Raw genomic sequence first — 19,329 nt, 5'->3', positions numbered from 1 at the left:
TAGGACGTCTTAAGTGAGGGATGTTAATTATCAGTGAAGACAGGAGAATGAAAGTAACTGTTAAGACACAAGAACCATGAAAACAAGCAGCCACATAAAAGAATGAAAGAAACACCTAAAAATATAACCACCATGACAACCGACCAGCCAACGTCAGCGAGTCAAGGGGTTCGTGGCTTCAACCTCCCGGAGCAGGATGAGCCCGTGACAGCCAAAGACATGCAAATACTCCGCCTCGCACGTGCCGCGGCGACCAAGCGAGGGATGAGGGGGCGAGGCTACACGTGTGGAGGCTTGAGTTTCCTCGAGTCTCAGGGAGGAGGTGAACACTGGCGCCCACCGAGAAAGAGAGACCCGTATTTTAAGACACCATCGCTTCTCACATCAACTATTTCCACAGGTCAAAGAGGGGATCAATCTGTTTTTCATGAGTGTTTTTTAAGGTTCATGGCACAGAAGAAGGGTGAAACTACCACCAGGGTCATAAAACTACCCCTGGAAAGGCCTACAGCTCCTACGAAAGCCATGTCAAATATGTGAACTTGGGCGACGAAATGTTTTAAAATACGACCCAAAGACCCGCCCCATTCCACCTCCTCCACCTTCGTTGCCCCGCACCCACCCCCAGCGCACACACTTGGCACCCCCACGACACATACCTGCCAACGGTCTGACATAGGCTGCCCTCCTCCTCCTCTTCCTCCTCCTACGATTCATCCACGCCCGTACCCACACCCCCGACAGGAAGATGTGGGCGGGGCTGCTCCGGGCCACTGCACCCATCGTTGCCCACCGCCCCGACGGCCCCGCACACCGCCACTTCCTCAGGACACACACACACACACACACACACACACACACACACACACACACACACACACGATCATTCCATACATATAATATTAATCAACTGTATATTCTTATTTTGTACATGTATCTAGTTTCCTATTTTCATATAACACACTTGACTTCCTAACGAATACCTTAATAAAAATATCCTATAGTTACAAGTAAGAAAGAAGTCACTATGCTATTCCTTTTAAAATGATATGAAACAGGTGAATTTTAGCTTAATGAACAGGTGAAAACTCTAATTAACTTCTATTAACACCTGAGAGAACATGAGAACATAAGAACGTAAGGAGTCTGCAAGAGGCCGGTTCCTAACAAAATAATTATAATATAACCACTGGTAAAAAAAAGTTAACAATTACACAAGCTGATAACGGCACCACTCAGCCACATTGTCGTACACACTTTTATATTTGTTGATTTACGACCCCAAAACTGTCTCCTCCACAACGATAACTAGATTCATTTATAGTTATCATTGAAATGGCTAGTTGTTTGTGTTTTTTTGCAATAGTCAAGGCTCAGAAACTGGTACTGACGATGTTCTGTGTACGATAATCTGGCATCGGCACCACCCAGCCACACATACGTCCCTCTCGCCCTCAGAACACGCCCCCTCCCCGATAGCACGCACCGTCACAGCTGATATGAGTTCCCGAGAGGGCGCCACCGTCGGTCACTCTCCCTCACGCCCTCTGTTGCTTTGCTAGATCGTCCCTCATTCACTTGCTTTCTAACGCACTTTTCCCTTTCCTTTTCTCCCTTCCTCCCTTTTTGTTCCTTTCCTACTTCCATCATTCTAATTTTCCTGACTTTTCTCTCTCCTTCTCTCTCCTTTCCTCCCTTTCTCCCTCCCTTCACTTCCTTTCTAACGCCCTACTTCCTTTCTCCCTTCCTCCCTTTCTTTTTTTCCTTTCCTCCTTCCCTCATCCATTCCCTAACTTTTCTCTCTCCCTTTCTCTCCTTTCCTCCCTTTCTTTTTTTCCTTTCCTCCTTCCCTCATTCACTCCCTAACTTTCCTCTCTTTCCTCTCTCTCCTTTCCTTCCTTTCTCCCTCCCTTCCTTTCCTTTCTCCCTCCCTCCCTCCCTTAGTTGCTTCCTTTCTGTCTCTCCTTTTCTCTCTCCCTTTCTCTCCTTTCCTCCCTTCCTCCCTCCCTCACTTCACTTCCTTTCTGACACCCTCCTTCCTTTCTTTTCCCCCTCCCTCCCTTATTCGCTTCCTTTCTATCTCTCCTTTCCTCCCTCTCTCCTTCCATTATTTACTTCCTTTCTATAACGCCATCCTTCCTTTCCTTCCTTTCTCCCTCCCTTATTCGCCTCCTTTCTACCTCTCCTCTCTTTTCTTTCTCCTTCTTCTCCAATTTCCTACTAAAACCGTAGCACCGTCACATACATATACAGTTTTAGTTAGTGTTAGTGTTAGAGAAATCGATGTTTTTTGCAATAGTTACCAGTCAGAAATCGAAAAAAAAAAAAAGGTGTTCTGAGTACGATAACATGGTCAGCTGCTGATCACGCCCACGCCTTCCGCAGTACGCAATGGAAGACTTCGCAGCATCGTTCGTATAAGTCAGCAGTAGAAAACAAGAAGGGGAAAAAATAGGCAAGGACCAGACCAGAGGGGACCAGCCCGCACCGCACCCCTCGCAGCATGGCCAACTCGACCCAGCCAGCAACAACACAACACTGGCTCCCCCGCACCGCCGCCAAGCCTCTCCTCTTTCACGCCTGCCTTTGTCAAGCTTGCACTCTCCCTGTAACTGTAACACCCAAGACAGCACCAGGGCAGCGTGGGATCAACAAGGAGGCATTAGAATCACTGAAAATTAGCGGATATTCACTACCATTCAACGACAAGTCTCTCCTCTTTCACGCCTGCCTTTGTCAAGCTTGCACTCTCCCTGTGACTGTAACACCCAAGACGCCAGGACACCACCAGGGCAGCGTGGAATCAACAAGGAGGCATTAGAATCACTGAAAATTAGCAGATGTCCACTAACATTCAACACCAAGTCTCTCCTCTTTCACGCCTGCCTTTGTCAAGCTTGCACTCTCCCTGTGACTGTAACACCCAAGACGCCAAGACAGCACCAGGGCAGCGTGGGACCAACAAGGAGGCATTAGAATCACTGAAAATTAGCGGATGTTCACTACCATTCAACGACAAATCTCTCCTCTTTCACGCCTGCCTTTGTCAAGCTTGCACTCTCCCTGTAACTGTAACACCCAAGACAGCACCAGGGCAGCGTGGGACCAACAAGGAGGCATTAGAATCACTGAAAATTAGCGGATGTTCACTAGCATTCAACAAGTCTCTCCTCTTTCACGCCTGCCTTTGTCAAGCTTGCACTCTCCCTGTAACTGTAACACCCAAGACACCAAGACAGCACCAGGGCAGCGTGGGACCAACAAGCAAACATCAAAACAACCGAAAATTAGCAGCTGTCCACTACCATTGAAAGCCAAGTCTCTCCTCTTTCACGCCTGCCTTTGTCAAGCTTACACTCTTAATAAGTAAATGTAACACACACTACGACGCCGAGACAGCACCAGGGCAGCGTGGGACCAGCGTGGAGGCATTAGGAATACCCAAAACCCAGGAGTATAGGATTAGGTTAGGTTAGGTTAGGTTAGGTTAGGTTAGGTTACTATTTCCAAAGGGCAAAGCGGAGATCAGTCGGGTTCTAATGAGCGTTTTCTTAGGAGTATACGGTTAGGTTAAGTTAGGTTGGGTTAAGTTACTATTTCCAAAGGGCAAAACGGAGATCAGTCGAGTTCTAATGAGTGTTCTTTTTTCAGGAGTATACGGTTAGGTTAAGTTAGGTTAGGTTACTGTTTCCAAAGAGCAAAATGAAGATCAATCAAGTTCTAATGAGCGTTCTTTTTTCAGGAGTATACAGTTAGGTTAGGTTAAATTAGGTTAGGTTACTGTTTCCAAAGGTCAAAAGGGAGATCAGTCGAGTTCTAATGAGTGTTCTTTTTTCAGGAGTATACGGTTAGGTTAAGTTAGGTTAGGTTACTGTTTCCAAAGGTCAAAAGGGAGATCAGTCGGGTTCTAATGAGTGTTCTTTTTTCAGGAGAATACGGTTAGGTTAAGTTAGGTTAGGTTACTACTTCCAAGGGCCAAAAGGAAGATCAGTCGGGTTCTAGTGATCGTTCTTTCAGGTTCATGGTACAGAGGAAGGGTCAAACTACCACCACCTGGCCAATCAAACTACCCACGGAAATAATACACTACTTCTAAAGGCCAAAGAGATCAGTCGGGTTATAATGAGCGTTCTTTTAGGTTCATGGTACAGAGGAAGGGTCAAACTACCACCACCTGGCCAATCAAACTACCCACGGAAATAATACACTACTTCTAAAGGCCAAAAAATGGATCAGTCGGGTTCTAATGAGCGTTCTTTCAGGTTCATGGTACAGAGGAAGGGTCAAACTACCACTACCAGGGTCATATAACTACCCACGGAAATGCTTAAACCCCTACGAAGGCCTTGTCAAATATGAGCTTGGACGCCGAAATGTTTAAAAATATGACCCTTCACGTTCCCACCACCACCAGCAACATCACCACAAACACCAGCATCACACCAACATCACCACAAACATCACACCAACACCACCACCAGCAACATACCAACACCAACACCAGCATCACACCAAAACAACCACCAGCATCACACCAAAACAACCACCAGCATCACACCACCACCAGCAGCATCACACCACCACCACCACCACCACCACCAGCAACACACCAACACCACCTTCTTCCCACGCGCTCCCACCTCCCAATATAATACCAACAACCACAACTATTGACGCCAAGCTCCTCTTCCCCTGGCGGCGGCGTGCGGGCCCTCGACTCACGCCAAATGTAAAGGGCATCAAAAGGAGGAGTGATACAGAGGAGGTACGAGGGAGGCGCTGCGCTGCGGGACACTGCTGCGGAATTGCTACAAGGGCGTTCCGAGACTGATTAGGGGGTTCAGGGCCATGGCAGACCGACCAGACCCTCTCTCTCTCTCTCTCTCTCTCTCTCTCTCTCTCTCTCTCTCTCTCTTTTGGCACCGGTCGCCCAGATTAAATTTTGCTCGTATTAGAATTTATTGGAGTTGTTCGATTACAGAATATATATACGTGTGTGGGAGTGTTTGTGTGTGTGTGTGTGTGTGTGTGTGTGTGTGTGTGTGTGTGTGTGTGTGTGTGTGTGTGTTCCCCCCTCCTCGTCCCACCCCCTCCAACCCTTCCTTCCTTCCTTCATTCATTCCTCCCACCCCCCAAAACAACAACAACAACAACAAAGCAGAATCACACGTAACCAGATTCAACACCCGACCCGGTTTGGTGAGGTTAGATATAGAGTGGTTAGGTAGGTTAGGTGAGGTTAAGTTAGGTTAGTTCTCGTTACGTTAGGTTAGGTTAAGTAAGGTTAAGTTAGGTTAAGTTAGGATAGTTATCGTTAGGTTAGGTTAAGTTAGGTTAGGTTATCGTTAGGTTAGGTTAAGTTAGGCTAGTTATCGTTAGGTTAGGTTAAGTTAGGCTAGTTATCGTTAGGTTAGGTTAAGTTAGGTTAAGTTAAGGTTAGGTTATCGTTAGGTTAGGTTAAGTTAGGATAGTTATCGTTAGGTTAGGTTAAGTTAGGTTAGGTTATCGTTAGGTCAGGTTAAGTTAGGCTAGTTATCGTTAGGTAGGTTAAGTTAGGTTAGGGTCTGTAAGGGAATCTGAATAACGCAAAGGGCTAAGCGTGTGGGACGGACTAGTGTGGAGTAAAGGGGGGCTGCAGAGAGGGAACGACTGAATACGTTTTGCCGGGAAATGCATAGCTATTAGAAAAAGGAATACGTGGTTAGTTTGTGAGCTAGGACACACACACACACACACACACACACACACACACACACACACAGGCAACCCCTCCCATCACCCTACCTTTCCCAGAGTCAAGTCTGACCCCCGTTTTCCATCCCCCTTCTCTTTTGTACTTGTTCTCGTTAGCGAAATTTACTTAAATGTACTTCTAAAATGAAAATTTACTGCCTTACTTGAATAAACCGAATATTATTACTATTATTATTATTACACACACACACACACACACACACACACACACACAGCCTCCGAGGTGCAGCACGGTGCGGGTCGCGGCGGCGTGCAGGAATGTATACCCGCGCGCCGGAGTCTGGCAGAGAATGGGAAGGGGGCGTGGCAAGTGGCGGGGGCGTTGCAAGGGGGCGGAGGCGTGGCAAGGGGCTCAGGTAACACGTCAAGGGGTAATGGGCTAAGACGGCAGCTAACACGCGCCTAATGGACCTTTTAATGACACGTGGTACACACTCATTTGACGCCCCCATTCACAAGCACTTCACCCTTATTAAGAGAAGCTCGGGACATGGTAATAGGTTAAGAGAGAGTACAGTAATGGTTGATAGAGTCATGAACGCCCCTTCCCCCTCCCTGCCCCCAGCTGGTCCAGATACGCCCACCACTCCCGCCCTGCAGCCTTGGTTCCCCGTATCTTATCTCCCTTGGTTCGTTTCTCCCCCACTCACACCTTGTTTACCAGTGTTGCCTTTGTTTACCTAACGAAACAACATAAACTAACCTGACCTAACATTACTTTACCTAGCTTTCCCTAACCTAGCCACACCTAACCCTAACTACCTAACCTAACCTAACTTAATATTTACCTTACCTAACTTTACCTAACCTAGCCACACCTTACCTAACTTTCCCTAACCTAGCCACACCTAACCCTATCTTAACCTAACCTAAACTAACCTAACCTAACCTAACCTAACCTAACCTAACCTAACCTTACCTAACTTTCCCTAACCTAGCCACACCTAACCCTATCTTAACCTAACCTGACCTAACTTAATATTTACCTTACCTAACTTTACCTAACCTAGCCACACCTAACCCTAACTATCGTAACCTAACCTGACCTAACTTAATATTTACCTCACCTAACTTTACCTAACCTAGCCTCACCTAACCTTGTAACTATCTTCACCTAACCTGACCTAGTTCAATAGCTACATCTTTCTCTCCCTCGTGAACCTAACCTAATCTAACCTAACCAGGCCTGACCTAACCTAACCTTACCTTATTTAGGCAAACATAACCTTACTTAGTTCAATATCTGCATGTTTTTCTCTCTCTCGTGAACCTAATCTACCCTAATCTTACCTAAGCTAACCTAACCTAACCTAACCTGACCTAGCTTAACCTTGCTTTACCCAACTTAACCTAACCTACCATACCCTAATCTAACCTTACCGTACCTTACCTCACCTAACCTAACCTAACTTTACCTTACCTTACCCAAGCTAACCTAACCTAGCACAATATCTACATCTTCCCTTTCCCTCTCACTCAAGAAGATGGATTAAGCATACACAAAAGAATAGCCCAAGTGAAAGTCCTCTCAACAGCGACATGCGTAGAGACAGAGAACAAGGAGGAAGCTGAAAGGGGGAAGTGAGGCGAGGGGACTTGACGTAAACATTAATTCTGCTGTGACGAATGAAAGCGAGCCATGACAGACGACCCGGGAGAGAGAAAGAAAGAAAGCAGCTGACAACGACGAGGAGAACCGGAGACAAAACAAGTAATGATGATGACGAGGAGAAGAAGAAGGAGGAGGAGAGGGACATTGACGTTGATGCTGCAGCCACGGACGTCATGGAATATTATCAAGTGAATATTATCAAGTATCACAAGGAGACGAAAACAAAAGAACAGAGGGGAAGAGAATAGTCGAGGCAAGCAGCGAGGGGACGGGAAGGGAAGAAGAAAGAAAGGAAGGGATGCGGAGGAGGAGGAGGAGGAGGAGGAAGACAAAGAGTAGTAACAATAGAGGAGAGGGAGACGCAAGAGAGGTACTGAAGAGATGCAAAAAAAGAAGAGAAGAGAAGAGAGAAGAAACGCTGGAGGAGGAAAACGCAGTAACGGAGAGGAGAGGTGAGATGAAGGAGAGAGGAGGAGGAGGAGGAGGAGGAGGAGGAGGGAGAGGACACGAGGCCAAGGTGAACAAGGAGGACCAGGTGAGCATTCCAGGAAGAGGAGGAGGAGGAGGAGGAGGAGGAGGAGGAGGAGGAGGAGGAGGAGGAGGACACGCGACCAGCCACACCAAGCAAAACCGAACGAAACGAAGTGGATTTTACTCACACACACACACACACACACACACACACACACACACACACACACACACACACACAGAGGCCTCCATATCCGCCACCACCGCCGTCCCTCCCTCCCCCCTTCCCCTCCCTCCCCCCCACCCCCCCTTTTACGTCACTCAAATTGCCTCACAGTCGAAAATTAATTACTGTCACGTGACTTGCTCCATTATGGCACGTCGATCCCCCCCTCCCCTCCTCCTACCCCTCTTCTTCTTCTTCCACCTCCTCCTCCTCCTCCTCCTCATGAAGATTCTGCAGATGTGGTAGTTGCATTCCCTCCTCCTCCTCCTCCTCCTCCTCCCACACACTACGAGGAGATGAAGTCACTGTTGTTGTTGTTGTTGTTGTTGTTGTTGTTGTTGTTGGCATTCCTCGTAGGACAGTGCCATTGAGGGGGTAGAAATGGCACTCCCAAGGCATCGTATCTGTCCCCACTTGGCATTTTATACACACACACACACACACACACACACACACACACACACACACACAGAAGAAGGTCACGTATACGTCTATCAGGCTTTAATTAGGTCATCCGTAAGTCATTTTCTGAGTCTTATAGAGGTCAGGTTAGGTCAGGTCAGGTCACTTTCCCTCTACACGCGCAAAAATAAACAAATCATAATAAATAATAATAAAATAGGTCAACGTTCTTTCTGTGGGTTTACTTCTTTGGATGGTCAGGTGAGGTGAGGTCAGGTCAGGTCACTTTCCCTTCACACAAAAAAATAATAAATAAATAAATAAAATGAATAATAAGATGATAAAATAAGTCAACATTCTTTCTATGGGTTTGCTTCTTTTGATGGTCAGGTCAGGTAAGGTCAGGTAAGGTCAGGTCAGGTCAGGTCACTTTTCCTTCACACACACACAAAAAAAAAAAAAACAAATAAATAAACAAATAATGATAAAAAAAAACATTCTTTCTATGGGTTTACTTATTTTGACGCTCAGGTGAGGTCAGGTCAGGTCAGGTCACTTTCCCTCCACACAAAAAAATAAAAATAAAATAAAACAAAATAAATAAAAAGTAAATAAAATAAGTCAACATTCTTTCTCGTGGGTTTTACTTCTTTAAATACGAGTTCTTGGCCCTCACTGTTCTGGCCGGAGCTCAGCAATGTGTGAGGCTGACACTGTGCCTGGACCCTTCTTGGCACTCCTCAGCGTGTCAGGGAACAGAGGCAGTGCAGAGGACCACATACCCACCCTCCTTCCCCTCTACCCCCACCCTCTCCTCCACCGCCCCCTCCTCTGAGTTGTGGGTGATGGCTGTGTTTGAATCCCCCCCCACCCACCCACCCACCCCTGCTAAGACCTCTAATCCCGTATTCTTAAACAGTCGCCTCAGTTTGCCTGTTTGAAAAGCCTGTCGTAGAAGTTGTTGGGCTTTTCATGGGCTGTTTTGTTACCCCAGTTTGCTATCCCTGTCTGAAAAGCCTCGCGTGGAAGTTCCTGGGCTTTTCTTGGGGCTGTTTTGTGATCCCAGTTTGTTATCCCAGTTTGTTATCCCTGTTTGTTATCCCTGTTTTGTTATCCCAGTTTGTTATCCCTGCCAGTTTGTTATCCCAGTTTGTTATCCCAGTTTGTTATCCCTGTTTTGTTATCCCAGTTTGTTATCCCAGTTTGCTATCCCTGTTTATTATCCCAATTTGTTATCCCAGTTTATCCCAATTTGTTGTCCCTGTTTTGTTATCCCAGTTTGTTATCCCTGTTTGTTATCCCTGTTTTGTTATCCCTGTTTGTTATCCCTGTTTTGTTATCCCTGTTTTGTTATCCCAGTTTGTTATCCCAGTTTGCTATCCCTGCTTTGTTATTCCTGTTTTGTTATCCCTGTTTTGTTATCCCAGTTTGCTATCCCTGCTTTGATATTCCTGTTTTGTTATCCCTGTTTGTTATCCCTGTTTTGTTATCCCAGTTTGCTATCCCAGTTTGTTATCCCTGTTTGTTATCCCAGTTTGTTATCCCTGACCTGAAGAGCCTCTCGTAGAAGTTGTTTGGCTTTTCATGGGCTGTTTTGTTATCCCAGTTTGTTATCCCAGTTTGTTATCCCTGTTTGAAAAGCCTATCTCGTAGAAGTTCCTGGGATTTGCATGGGCTGTTTTGTGATCCTGGAGGTAGTTTTACACGACCTCTGATCCCTAAAGAAGAAAATCACCAACGAAAAACCGGTTAATCTTCTCTGTGGCCTTGGGGAATAGTCGTCATAGGAGGAGCGCGAGGCGTCTCAAAATATGGGACTTCAATCGGTATCGTCAGACACTTCGCCTCTAACATCAACTTTCAAAGGCCGATAAGGAGATCAGTCAGGTTCTAATGAGTGTGTTTTTTAGGTTCAGGGTATAGAAGAAGGATCAAACCACCACCAAGGTCATGAATCTACCCTTGGCAATGCACAGAACTCATAGGAAAGCCTTGTCAATTGTGTGTGTGCTTGGGAGCCGAAGTGTTTAGGAATATGGAAATCCTTTAACGTGCAAGTCTAGAAGAAGGGTCAAACCACCACCAGGGTCATGAATCTACCCTTGGCAATGCACATAACTCATAGGAAAGCCTTGTCAATTGTGTGTGTGCTTGGGAGCCGAAGTGTTTAGGAATATGGAAATCCTTTAACGTGCAAGTCTAGAAGAATGATCAGACCACCACCAGGGTCATGAATCTACCCTTGGCAATGCACAGAACTCACAGGAAAGCCTTGTCAATTGTGTGTGTGCTTGGGAGCCGAAGTGTTTAGGAATATGGAAATCCTTTAACGTGCAAGTCTAGAAGAATGATCAAACTACCACCAGGACCCTAAAACTACCCCATGGAAATACTCTCAACTCCTACGAAAGCCTTGTCAAATGTGTGTATTTAGGTGTCCAAATGTTTAAGAATATGACCCTTAAACCCTCAATATAGAAAGTCCAGAAGTGCAAGTACAGAAGAATGATCAGACCACCACCAGGGTCATGAGTCTACCCCTGGCAATGCACGGAACTCATAGGAAAGCCTTGTCAAATGTGTGTGTGTTTAGGCACCGAAGTGTTTAGGAATATGGAAATCCTTTAACGTGCAAGTCTAGATGAATGATCAAACTACCACCAGGGTCATGAAACTACCCCACGGAAATACTCTGAACTCGTACGAAAGCCCTGTCAATTGTGTGTGTGTTTAGGTACCGAAATGTTTAGGAATATGGCCCTCAAATCCTTAAACGTTCAAGTCTAGAAGAATGATCAAACTACCACCAGGACCATAAAACTACCCCCATGGAAATACTCTGAACTCCTACGAAAGCCTTGTCAAATGTGTGTGTTTAGGTGTCCAAATGTTTAAGAATATGACCCTTAAACCCTTAATATAAACAGTACAGTCCAGTGAAAGCAAAGAAGGATAAAACTACCAGAAGGGTCATTAAAACTACCCCTGGAAATGCACAGAACCCCAACGAAAGCCCGGTCAAAAGTGTCATGGGCGCCGATATGTTTAAGACTATGGCCCTGTGAACCTTAAACCTCCAAGCTCAGAAGTACAGAAGAGGGTCAAACTATCACAAGAGCATTACACTACCCCTGGAAATGCACAGAACCCCAACGAAAGCCTTGTCAAAAGTGTCATGGGCGCCGATATGTTTAAGACTATGGCCCTGTGAACCTTAAACAACAGTCCACTACCACCATTAAAACTACCCTGATGAAATGACAGAACCCCAACGAAAAAGCGGTCAAAATGTCATGGGGCGCGATATGTTTAAGACTATGGCCCTGTGAACCTTAAACATCCAAGCTCAGAAGTACAGAAGAGGGTCAAACTATCACAAGAGCATTACACTACCCCTGGAAATGTACGGAACCCCAACGAAAGCCTTGTCAAAAGTGTCATGGGCCCCGATATGTTTAAAACTATGGCCCTGTGACCCTTAAATCTGCAAGTCCTTACCCCGAGCGGAGCGGCGCCGGTGGTTCCCAGGTGTGAGGAGGACGGGCAGCTTACCTGGAAGGGGAGAGAAAGAGAGTGTCAATAACATTCATCTCGTCAGCGCGCCTGCAGTCTGCCCCTAACAAGCCCGCCCCGCCCCGCCCCCTAACGAGACACATATATGAGGCAGGCATGGGGGACGGTGAGCGCCCTTCCTGCCTCCTACTATATCACAGGAAACGCTTGATAAGGGAAGGTACATAAAATCATTGAACACGATACACGGAATATTGACTGTACCGTATTTTACATCTTCAGTTCCTCTAACCAATATACCTTAAAAGATCTCTCTCTCTCTCTCTCTCTCTCTCTCTCTCTCTCTCTCTCTCTCTCTCTCTCTCTCTCTCTCTCTCTCTCTCTCTCTCTCTCTCTCTCTCTCTCTCTCTCTCCTTCTTTCTTTCTATATATTGATTTCTTCCTTTCATTCCTTCTTTTCCTCTCCTCTCTTTACTACTACTACTACTACTACTACTACTACTACCACACACACACACACACACACACTGGAACCCACCCACACCCACACACGCTTCAGTTCCCTTCCTCTCCTCCCCCCTCCCCCCCCAACCGCCCACGGCCTTACACTAGTGAAAAGTGGAACGGGGCGGGGAAATGGACAGGGATGAGAGGCGGGAGTGTGGGGCGTCGTGGGCGGCTGATCCGAGAACGTGCAGGCTAGGAATGACCCCCGCCCACCCGCCCTGCCGCCCCCCAGCCCAAACCCCCCTTCGTGGACCCCTGGACGTGGACACCGGCTGCAGGAAACCCCCAGTGAGGCGAGGATAAAGAGGATAAGCGAGGTTCCTGCGTCCCGACCTACCCCGTCCCCACCCCGACCCCTCCCCGACCCCACCCCATTCTCGTCCCGACCCTCCCCGACCATGGCGTTCTGAGAGTCCCCGATCCACCCCGCCCCACCCCGCCGCCCCGAACACACCGGCAGTGACATTCTCCCGGCCCTTTGCTACACACTCCACCGCCCGTCACCTGATCCACATTCCCTCGCTGTTTCCACTTCTTGAATCTTTCCGTGGAGACAAACAAACAAAAAGTCGTGAACGCCAGACAGCGAGCGGCGCATGAGCCATTCATGAGGTAACGGACTTATCGATAAAGCTGACCTTCCGAGGCGGCGAGCAGCGAGCGGCGAGCACTCTCCTCCGAGCCGCCGCCGAGCCTTTCCTTGCTTGGGCCCCATTCTTAGACGCTTTCGGCTCCAACAACTATTTTCAAAGGCCACAAGGGAAGCTAATCGAGTTCTTATGGGTGTAATTTCACATTCATGATGCAGAAACCGTGTCAGGCAATATACACCATCTCTACGAAAGCCAAGTGATGTTAAGGACAGTATGCTCACACGCTTTCGGCTCGGATTGTATGATCAGACGCATTCGGCCCCAACAACTATTTTCAAAGGCCACAAGGGAGGTTAATCGGGTTCTCAGGAGTCTATTTTCACATTCATGATGCAGAAGAAACCTTGTCAAACTACCACTAGGAAATATCCACCACCTCTACGGAAGCCAAGTGATATTAAGGATTGTATGATCAGACGCTTTCGGCCCCAACAACAACTATTTTCAAAGGCCACAAGGGAGGTTAATCAGGTTCTCATAAGTGTATTTTCACATTCATGGTGCAGAAACCGTGTCAAACTACCACTAGGAAATATTCACCACCTCTACGGAAGCCAAGTGATATTAAGGATTGTATGATCAGACGCTTTCGGCCCCAACAATCATTTCCAAAGGCCACAAGGGAGATTGGTCAGGTTCTCATAAGTGTATTTTCACATTCATGGTGCAGAAACCGTCTCAAAGTATCACTAAGAAATATTCACAACCTCTACGAAAGCAAAGTGATGTTAAGGATTGAATGACCAGACGCTTTCGGCCCCAACAACAATTATTTTCAAAGGCCACAAGGGAGGTTAATCAGGTTCTCATAAGTGTATTTTCACATTCATGGTGCAGAAACCGTGTCAAACTATCACTAGGAAATATTCACAACCTCTACGAAAGCCAAGTGATGTTAAGGGCTGTATGGTCAGACGCTTTCGGCACCAACAATCATTTTCAAAGGCCACAAGGGAGGTTAATCAGGTTCTCATAAGTGTATTTTCACATTCATGATGCAGAAACCGTGTCAAACTACCACTAGGAAATATCCACCACCTCTACGGAAGCCAAGTGATGTTAAGGATTGTATGATCAGACGCTTTCGGCACCAACAATCATTTCCAAAGGCCACAAGGGAGATTAGTCAGGTTCTCATAAGTGTATTTTCACATTCATGGTGCAGAAACCGTCTCAAACTACCACTAGGAAATATTCACCACCTCTACGGAAGCCAAGTGATGTTAAGGATTGTATGACCAGACGCTTTCGGCCCCAACAACAACTATATTCAAAGGCCACAAGGGAGGTTAATCGGGTTCTCATAAGTGTATTTTCACGTTCATGGTGCAGAAACCGTCTCAAAGTATCACTAGGAAATATTCACAACCTCTATGAAAGCCAAGTGATGTTAAGGGCTGTATGGTCAGACGCTTTCGGCACCCACAACAACTATTTTCGTATGTATTTTCTTTATCTTCCTCTTATTTTTTTATATTCCTTCGTTATTTTATTTCTTTTCTTGCAGAGTTGTTTTGTTTTTTTGTTGTTGTTTGTGTTTTTCTTTGCCCTTGAGTTGCGGCCTTTGCTGTTGGATTATAAAAGTGGCAGTATTGAAGGGCCCGACGGAGGAAGCCTTGAGCCTCCCTCCCTGCTGTCCCTGACCTCCCAAGCACGCGGGCAGCAGAAGGGCGGCGTCGAACCTCCATATCCTGCCCGGGCCGCGTCGTGGTGTGTGTGGCCTTGCTAAACTCACGCCTTGCCCTTAGTTTGCCGCGCCCGCCGCCCACACCATCGCCCCGCCCCCAGCACCCAGCCTGACACACCCTCGCCTTCCCCCTCGCCCACCCCGCCGTTTCCCGCCCCCACCTCCACCCCCTCTCCTATGAAAGCCGCCCTCCGCACACATGTATTTTATATGAGTACTCTCTCTCTCTCTCTCTCTCTCTCTCTCTCTCTCTCTCTCTCTCTCTCTCTCTCTCTCTCTCCTTTCATTTCGTTCTTTCCTTTCCCTTCCCTTCCGTCTCTTCCTATTCCTCTATTCCTAACTTTTACTCTCTCTCTCTCTCTCTCTCTCTCTCTCTCTCTCTCTCTCTCTCTCTCTCTCTCTCTCTCTCTCTCTCTCTCTCAACGTTCATGCGTGTGTGTGTGTGTGTGTGCGTGTGCGTGTGTGTGTGTGTGTGTGTGTGTGTGTGTGTCTCAATGTCAATCATAGTATCGTAGTAGCGTGATTCTCCCACATTATATCTCTATCTCTCTCTCTCTCTCTCTCTCTCTCTCTCTCTCTCTCTCTCTCTCTCTCTCTCTCTCTCTCTCTCTTACACACACACACACACACACACACACACACACACACACGGCGCGGCGGAGGCGGAGGAGGGTGACGGTGGTAAGGAAGGGAGAGAAGGAGAGGAGGGCGTGGCGGCCCCCTGTTGGCACGCTGTTGTGGCGTCTAGACGTGGACAGGAGACAGAGTGCGGGACGGGGCGGGGCGAGGGAGAGATGAGGACGGGAGATAGAGGCGAAGGAACAGAAAGAGAGGGCAGACTGGGGCACCATGAGACGAGAAGTAACACTCAGAATATAAGATGAAAAAATGTAAAATGGGGGACGGATTGTGGCAGAGATGAGGACGAAGAGAGACGAAGAACAGAATAGAAAAAAAAGACGAAGATAGAGACGAAGGAACAGAGAGAAAGAGAAGACTAACGCACTAACACAAGACGAGAAGTAAAGGAAGACTCAGAATATAAGATGAAAAAATGTAAAATGATGAGGCAGAGATGAGGACGGAGAGAGACGAAGAACAGAATAGAAAAAAAGACGAAGATAGAGGCGAAGGAACAGAAAGAAAGGGCTGGATGTGGCAGAAGACGAAGAGAAACGAAGAACAGAACAGAAAAAAAGAACGAAGATGGAGGCGAAGGAACAGAGAGAAAGGGAAGACGAGAAGTAAAAGAAGACTCAGAATATAAGATGGAAAAATGGAAAATGCCGGGAGCGATGTGGCAGAGATGAGGACGAAGAGAAACGAAGAACAGAACAGAAAAAAAGAACGAAGATGGAGACGAAGAAACAGAAAAAAAGGAACGAAGATAGACAAAGAACATAACAGAAAAAAAGACGAAGATGGAGACGAAGAAACAGAAAAAAAGGAACGAAGATAGACAAAGAACAGAACAGAAAAAAAAGACGAAGATAGAGACGAAGAGAATAGAAAAAAAAGACGAAAATAGACGAAAAACAGAACAGAAAATAAAGGGAACTCTGAGGCCCTAACACAAGATGAGTATAAAAGGAGACGGAGAATGTAAAACGCAGACGAAAAGAAAGACATCAAAAGAAGGAGAGAGAAGAGGAGGAGGATTATGAATGAAAACGAGGCGAGGAAGAGAGATGAAAGGAGAATCTGAAAATATCTTGCGACACATAAACAAGAGAGAAAGGGAGGAGGAGGAGGAGGAGGAGGAGGAGAACATTGACAAGAACAAGAAGAACAAAAGAACAAGAACAAGAACGAAAGTGCATGACCCTGAAACGTTTGAAAATAAGAGGAAAGGAGAATCTGAAAATATCTTGTGACACATAAACAAGAGAGAAAGGGAGGAGGAGGAGGAGGAGGAGGAGAACATTAACAAGAACAAGAAGAACAAAACAACAAAAGGACAAGAACAAGAACGAAAGTGCTTGACCCTGAAACGTTTAAAAATATGAGGAAAGGAGAATCTGAAAATAAAATAAGAAGAAAAGGAGGAGGAAGAAGAAGAGAACATTAACAAGAACAAGAAGAACAAAAGAACAAGAACAAGAACGAAAGTGCGTGACCCTGAAACGTTTGAAAATATGAGGAAAGGAGAATCTGAAAATAAAACAAGAAAGGGAGGAGGAGGAAGAGAACATTAACAAGAACAAGACGAACAAAAGAACAAGAACAAAAAGAACAAGAATGAAAGTGCGTAGGACCCCGAAAAATGTTGGAAAATATGTGATAGTGATTTTTGATGGTGCAGCAAACGAAGGAAAAAAAAAGAAAATATAGAACAAGAACAAGAAAAAAAAGAACAAAACACCCCGAAAAATGTTTGAAAATGTGAGGATCTTGATTTTAAACGGTGCAGCAAACGAAGGAAGAAAAACAAGAAAATAAACAACAAGAACAAGAAAATAAACAACAAGAACAAGAGAAGAACAAAAGAACAAGAACGAAAGTGCATAAGACCCCGAAAAACGTTTAAAAATATGGGATCTTGATTTTTGACGGCGCAGCAAAGCGAAGGGGGACGGGGGCTATGGGGGGGTGGGGGACCCGGGGGGGGTGGGGGGGGGGTCCATGGAGGCTGGTCGTTGTTGGGGAAACACTGCTGTTGTACCCAAGACTGAGGACGCAGGAGGGAATTATAAACGTCCTGAACTAGATTATTGCAGCTGTTACCGCTTCCACCACCACCACCACCATCACCTCCACCTCCACTACCACCACCTCCTCCTCCACCACCACCACCACCACCACTACCAACGCCTCCACCTCTACCTCCACCACCACCACCACCACTACCTTCGTTTTACCTGTCAATTACTCGATTAAAGTTTTCTCCTCAACTTGTCTACTCTTATTAGCCGCGCGCGCACACACACACACACACACACACACACACACACACACACACACACACACACACACACACACACACACACACACACGCGCGCACACACACACACACGTAGAGCCTGTCTGAGAAACGTAATTTGCCCAAACGAACGAACGAACGAGAGAGAGAGAGAGAGAGAGAGAGAGAGAGAGAGAGAGAGAGAGAGAGAGAGAGAGAGAGAGAGAGAATAACAATAACATTACCTAACCTCCATTGCCTAACCTGTCCACACTCTTTGTTTATACGGAGGAGACAACATGAGCTAACTGTTTAACGGCCCCCTCCCAACCCCATTCCCCGACCCCCACGTCCACCCCCCCCCTCCCTACCCACCCACGCCCTGCCCATCCACCCCTCTACCCCCCAAGCACTCCAGGACCCCTCACGCAATCACCATGGCGCCCGTAGAGCAAGTTCGTTACCTCTTACCCTCCATACGGACAGCCTAGGAAATGGTCGGGGTGGGACAGTGAACACGCGCCCCATCTCTCTCTTCCGTGTATCAGGGTGGAATTATAGACAGTGGACAGCGTTTTTGTAAGTGCGACAATGGTTTCTATATACGACAGTCCAATCATGTTTAGTAACGTGGATTTGTTCTTTTCTTTTTACGTTTTGGACTATGGCGCCGGTTTTCTTGGTGGCGCAGACAAGTGTTTATAGTGGCGACATCTTGCTTGGCTCATGCTGTGCTCTAATCACTCACCTGCTCCACCTTACTCATTTCTTCCACATCCCAGTATAAGAACATAAGAACATAAGGAGTCTGCAAGAGTGCGGTAGGTCGATCCAAGGCAGCTCCTGTGAACCTAACCCCACCTAACATCACTATCCATGAACTTAATCTAATCTCGCTTTTTAATGTGTATGGTATTGGCACTAAGGAGCGTATGTATTTATAAAAGCCTTCCGTATATAAGAACATTAGGAGTCTGCAAGAGGGCGGTGGGTCGATACAAGGCAGCTCCTGTGAACCTAACCCCACCTAACATCACTATCCATGAACTTAATCTAATCTTGCTTTTTAATGTGTATGGTATTGGCACTAAGGAGCGTATGCATTTATAAAAGCCTTCCGTATATAAGAACATAAGGAGTCTGCAGGAGGGCGGTAGGTCGATACAAGGCAGCTCCTGTGAACCTAACCCCACCTAACATCACTATCCATGAACTTAATCTAATCTTGCTTTTTAATGTGTATGGTATTGGCACTAAGGAGCGTATGCATTTATAAAAGCCTTCCGTATATAAGAACATAAGGAGTCTGCAAGAGGGCGGTAGGTCGATACAAGGCAGCTCCTGTGAACCTAACCCCACCTAACATCACTATCCATGGACTTATCTTGTTTTTTTAATGAGTACCGTTTTGGCTTTAAGCAGCGTATGTATTTATAAAAGTCTTCCCTTGAGAGAGCGGGTCAGGCGGCTTTTTGTCTCCCGTGCCAGGCTCTGAACAAAGGCTCTTTAGTGTATCATCGACGCAGGACAGTATAAAGAGCTGGGCGGTTCTTCTGTGTCCCTTAGCCCTTCTTTGAGCCCCTGCCGCTCTGTCACGTTGCTGGT

The 19,329-nt window shown here is 46.6% G+C and overlaps 1 protein-coding gene and 1 long non-coding RNA gene across 7 annotated transcripts in view; one reads left to right on the top strand and one right to left on the bottom strand.

The window, feature by feature from the left end:
- LOC127002156 (RING finger protein 44-like) overlaps positions 1–19,329 on the bottom strand; it is a 117,307-nt gene that overhangs the window by 69,510 nt on the left and 28,468 nt on the right. For all 3 annotated transcript variants that reach the window (XM_050867813.1, XM_050867814.1, XM_050867815.1), the window contains exon 2: positions 11,964–12,017. In XM_050867813.1, coding sequence (XP_050723770.1) covers positions 11,964–12,017 — 54 coding nt within the window. The remainder of the gene's footprint in view (positions 1–11,963; positions 12,018–19,329) is intronic.
- On the top strand, positions 2,071–6,204 carry LOC127002157 (uncharacterized). Of its 4 annotated transcripts, none has more exons than XR_007755825.1 (3): positions 2,071–3,680; positions 3,777–5,273; positions 5,319–6,204. It is a non-coding gene; the product is annotated as an uncharacterized LOC127002157 (long non-coding RNA). The 4 variants fall into 4 exon arrangements; XR_007755826.1 differs by having other exon boundaries at positions 2,071–3,761; positions 3,853–5,273; XR_007755823.1 differs by having other exon boundaries at positions 2,071–3,867; positions 3,959–5,273.

This window comes from Eriocheir sinensis, chromosome 22 (assembly GCF_024679095.1).
Source record: "Eriocheir sinensis breed Jianghai 21 chromosome 22, ASM2467909v1, whole genome shotgun sequence".
Classification (NCBI taxonomy): Eukaryota; Metazoa; Arthropoda; class Malacostraca; order Decapoda; family Varunidae; genus Eriocheir; species Eriocheir sinensis.
This window is presented reverse-complemented; position numbering and strand designations above follow the sequence as displayed.